Below are 4823 nucleotides of genomic sequence, written 5' to 3' on the forward strand. Positions count from 1 at the left end.
GTATAAAGTTGGAATAATAAAAATACACCTTAATCATAAATACATAGATCCAAACTCCTAACATTCAGAGAGTAACTATTATTAAAAATAAATAAATGGGAGGATGACCGTTAGATCCTCAAAGGTTGAATTAACAATAGTTAGTCGTGATAAATTTTTAAATAAATGAACTATAAATAGGACAAGACTTATATACTTATCCTTATATACTTAATATACTTTCATTTAATTAAAGCAAAACATATAAATTTTAATATATTAATAATATTAATAACAAAAATTTATTATAGAATAAATAGTCTATATTACTATTTTTGAAAAAAATTCTAAATTTTTTTATCCCTATTTTCTTTTCCCTTTTTTCTCTATCCAAACAAAGTTACTTTTGACTTATGAGGCTCATACAAGTGATGTTGGAATGCAATTTAGTTTGTTTGTTTTGTTCAGCCCATAATAATTTAGGCTTATAAGTCACATTTTATAAGCTTTTAATAATCCTATTTATAAGTTACTTTAAAAATTCATGAAATAATTAAGTTTTTTAAAAACGCCATTGATATTTTGTATTAAAATAGCATAGATATATTTTTTTTAAAAAAAAAAGGCATGGCTTACGATTTAAATGAATATATCAGAAATAGAGCACATTATATTTTAAATAAAAAATTATACCAATGTAAATTATAATAAGGTAAATAATTCAATAAAATGTGTTAGGAAAATTTGCTACTATATTGTATTTAAAAAATTTTTTAATAAAAAAAGAAAATTTTATTTTTGAAAAAGAGCAAACTCGTTCTAGGGGAAAAACAGAGAAGGACATTCTCTCAACTAGACTCTCTTGGATTTGTTTCATACATAAAAGATTTCTCTCTTAATAAACTTGAAGATATTTGGCAATGACAATGAGAATAATAGTGTTATACAAAAAACCAGATGAAGTTTCCTTAATAATGTTGGAATATTGCACCCTCCTCAATATGCTTATGTATAAAATCCCGACTAGCACTATGCATTAATTCTGGTAGAATAATCGACTATGATATTTTAAATATGAGGTTTTAAATTTGTGCAAATACAAAGAAGAAAAAAGACTATTTTTTTTAAAAGCCACCTTCATTGAAGTTGACAATGGTTGAATCTGATTTAATAGTAGTGGACATCAAATATACTTAAATGTAAAAAAAAAAAACCTAACTAGCACTATTTTAATTAAAATCGGTTATGAGAATTAAAATTTTATTATTTATTTTTTACTCTTATGTCTTTTTTTCTTGCCAATCATTTGCTAGATTTTGTTTCAAGCAAATAACAATGGGGGAGAGAATTTTAGTAATTATGTCTAGCAGAATGAGGATGAGGGTAACGCAAAAATAATTATGCCTACATGATATATCCATATCCTTATTATTGAGCTAGTTCATAATGGCAAAGGTCTCACACAACACTCTAATTTAAACTACTTATACAATTTAAGTCCAAGGCTAAAGCATTTGACAGAAATAAAGATAGTAATAATTGAGCAATGTTGATTCAAAAACCAAAAGCAGTGAATCCTCCATCAACACAAATAGTTTGTCCTGTAGTGTAGGAAGCTGCTGGTAAGCAGAGGAATGCCACCATGGATGACACCTCATTTGGCTTTCCAATCCGTTTCAAAGGTATTCCTCCAATGAAATCCTCTCGAGACTTCTTATTTTTGAGGAACTACAATAATAATAATCCTTCAAAAAAGTAGGTATAATTTGACAACAAGACACAACGACATGACTTACTCTTATTATCCTATTTATAAATCACTTCTAATATATTTTATCAAAATTAAGAAAAGTCTTAAAATTTATTAATTCTATCTAAAAATTTAATAATTTTTCAACTTTGCTCATATTAAATATACATATTTTAATAATATACTTTCTCTCTCCAACATTCAATGGAGGGCAAATGAGAGAATTTGTAATAAAATTTTAATAAGGTGTCTTATAAATTGGATAAAAAAAATTATTCCCTCTTTATCTTATAAATAGGACTAGAGAAAGTATATGTATCGGCTCAGGTTGCCTAATGGTTCCAAGAGAACACTTACATAAGTGCGTATGACATCATATCTTAATCCAAAAACTTAAGGTATTGAATTTTGGGTGAATGATATTGAAGTCTCAAAATAATGAATTTATGATAATTAGGTCTCCAAAATTTACTATAACGTCAGTTGTAAATTTAGGAGTTTTAATTGTAAATAATATGTTTAAATTCTAAATTTAACTCTTGATTTACAATTAGAATTTTTACTTGCAACCATTTGAATCAATATTTGTAATTTGTTTTTCAGAAAACTCTATCATTAGAGACCTAATTGTAATAGATTTTATATTTTAGGACTTTATTGTCATTCTCTCTTGTATATCTAGTCTTTTTCACTAATATATCTCTTCTCCAATTTGACTCCATTTGATGTGTAATTTTTTTTCTTATATCAAGTCAAGTCAACTCACACTTAATATTACAACAATATAGAGCTTGAACAACATAACAAAATGAGAAAAGAATTAGAGGTAGAATAAAATAATTACCCGATCAGCTTGGGGTGTCTTAATGAGGCCTGGTGCAACACAATTAGTTCTTATATTATCTTCTGCCCACTCACATGCTAAGTTCTTGGTTAGTTGATTCATTGCTCCTGTATTTCAATTTTTCTTAACAAAATTCTCCATTCATTATCTTATCAGTAAAATCAAATAAAAGAATGGGTTACCTTTTGTTGCACCATATATGGATCCCCCATTTATAGATACCATACTAGCAATGGAGGATATGAAGATGATGCTTGCATCTTTTGAAGCTTTTAAGAGAGGATATGCAAGTCGGCTCATGTGGTATGCAGACTCTAGATTTGTACTAATCAAAAATGAAAAATCTTCCGCCGAATATTCCTCAGCTTGTTTCTTTATATTTGTTCCCACATTGTTCACCTGTTGAATAATAAAACATTAGCTTATAAAACAAAAACAAAAATATAATAATCATACCCAAAATTTTTCCATCAGTCAAAAAAAAAAAACCAAAATCTTTCTAACGTATTGAAGCCTTAAGAAAATCTATGACAAGCACATATATTACCTATACATCAAATGTGTTATCTTGATACCCTCTCCGTTAAAAAATATAAAATATTTTTTTAAAGTAAGATGTCACAAAATATAAGACATTTTATGTCTTTCAAGATGCAATTAATAATTTTTTTTTAAAAAATATCCTTAATTAGTAAGGTCTTATAATTGAAACATTCTAATCAATAAAAATAAATATAAAAAGACAGTGTAATATTAAATGAATTAGCTAGAGCATATAATTTGGTCTACCTCAACAGCCAAGTCTAAATTTTCTTAGATTAGTTACTCACAAGGATATTGAGTTTTCCATGAAATATTGAGGAAACTTCAGTTATCAGATTATGTCTTTGTGGAGAAGACACCATGTCGCAGACTGAACCAATAACTTGAAGTCCCTTCATGGTCCATTGTTGGAGGCATTCATTAAGCTCAGACTCGTTCCTAGAACAAGTGTATACGGTTGCCCCTAGCTGTGCTAGCTCCTCCACAATAGCATGTCTAAAATTCATCATACAAAATTGAATTTTGTGACTAATATTATTTAGGGAGAATTACATATTGGTCTCAAGTAAGAAAACCATTTACTTACAAGTCATATCCACTTGTAAATACTGCAGTTTAACATATAAATATAAAAATTTGACTTATAAATAGACTAAAGAAGTAGTTAGTTTTCTTATAAATATAAAAATTATTCACTTATAAATGGACTTATAAATTTTGAAGTTTAATATTTACATTTAGAAATTTGACTTGTAAATTAATTGAAGATATATTTAATTTTTTTTATTTGGGACCTGATTATACTTCTCCCAACTAATTAGTTGGAAACACTTCAACATATTTAGCTTGCTAGCTTATGAATTCAATGCCCTCAAGAGTCCGAAGCAGATCTTTTGATATGTGAAAATTTTCCAAAATTCCTGAAATATAATTAAACAAGATATACATACACCAGTTCTCTAAATTTTCCTTTCTTTGCTTAAATGAAACACAAGTTATGTATATGATGCAAAATACTATAATCTCACTTTACTTGAAGAGGCGTTAAACACTCATTTCACCAAATATAAATAGAATTGTTGAAAGGGAGTGTTCATGCATCTTGTGAGAAATTAAGATACCTAAAACGAGAAAATAAAAAAGAACAAGACATGACACGAGACATATAAAAGACACAGACGGATAGATAGACAAAGAAAGATACCCAATTCCTTTGGTTCCACCAGTAACAAGAGCAGTCATGCCTTGAAGAGACCATCTGTTGGTATTTGCTTCTGCCATCTCTCTTCTTTCTCTACTCACAGCCAATTAAACTATCACAATATAAGCGATGATCTGTCATTCACAATTAATGCTTAACTCAGAAGAGTTATATATACTCATAAGGGACGAGGTCCGTGAGCTAAAAAAATTTCTACCTTTGCTTAACCGTCTTATGCTACTTTTCTTCGATGTTGCATTTCCAGACGGAATGATGATTTGTTTATAAATCTCAGTGCCACATTGATGGGCCCATATCAACGAGCGAAGCTAAAATTGAACCTGAATAAGTCGAAATTGCAATGAAAAATCTAATAAATCATTTTATAATAATTTACATGTAATTTACAATTATAAACGGTTCACGTTAAATTTTAACATCTAAATATATTTTTTTATGTAATATTATAATAATACTATTGTAAAATATTAAATTTCAGTAGTTGA

At 27.9% G+C, this 4823-nt stretch overlaps 1 protein-coding gene across 1 annotated transcript; it reads right to left on the reverse strand.

Moving 5' to 3' along the window:
• Positions 1 to 1392: 1392 nt before the first annotated feature.
• On the reverse strand, positions 1393 to 4456 carry LOC129303762 (tropinone reductase homolog At5g06060-like). The gene is made up of 5 exons (XM_054943277.1): positions 4321 to 4456; positions 3404 to 3611; positions 2756 to 2972; positions 2574 to 2680; positions 1393 to 1707 (listed from the first exon to the last, which is right to left on the reverse strand). Exons 1-5 carry the CDS (start codon positions 4395 to 4397, stop codon positions 1534 to 1536), a joined length of 783 nt encoding a protein of 260 aa, XP_054799252.1. The 5' UTR covers positions 4398 to 4456; the 3' UTR covers positions 1393 to 1533.
• Positions 4457 to 4823: the final 367 nt, after the last annotated feature.

The sequence above is a fragment of the Prosopis cineraria genome, unplaced genomic scaffold (assembly GCF_029017545.1).
Source record: "Prosopis cineraria cultivar Desert tree isolate PC_DT_omini unplaced genomic scaffold, ASM2901754v1 PC2, whole genome shotgun sequence".
Classification (NCBI taxonomy): Eukaryota; Viridiplantae; Streptophyta; class Magnoliopsida; order Fabales; family Fabaceae; genus Prosopis; species Prosopis cineraria.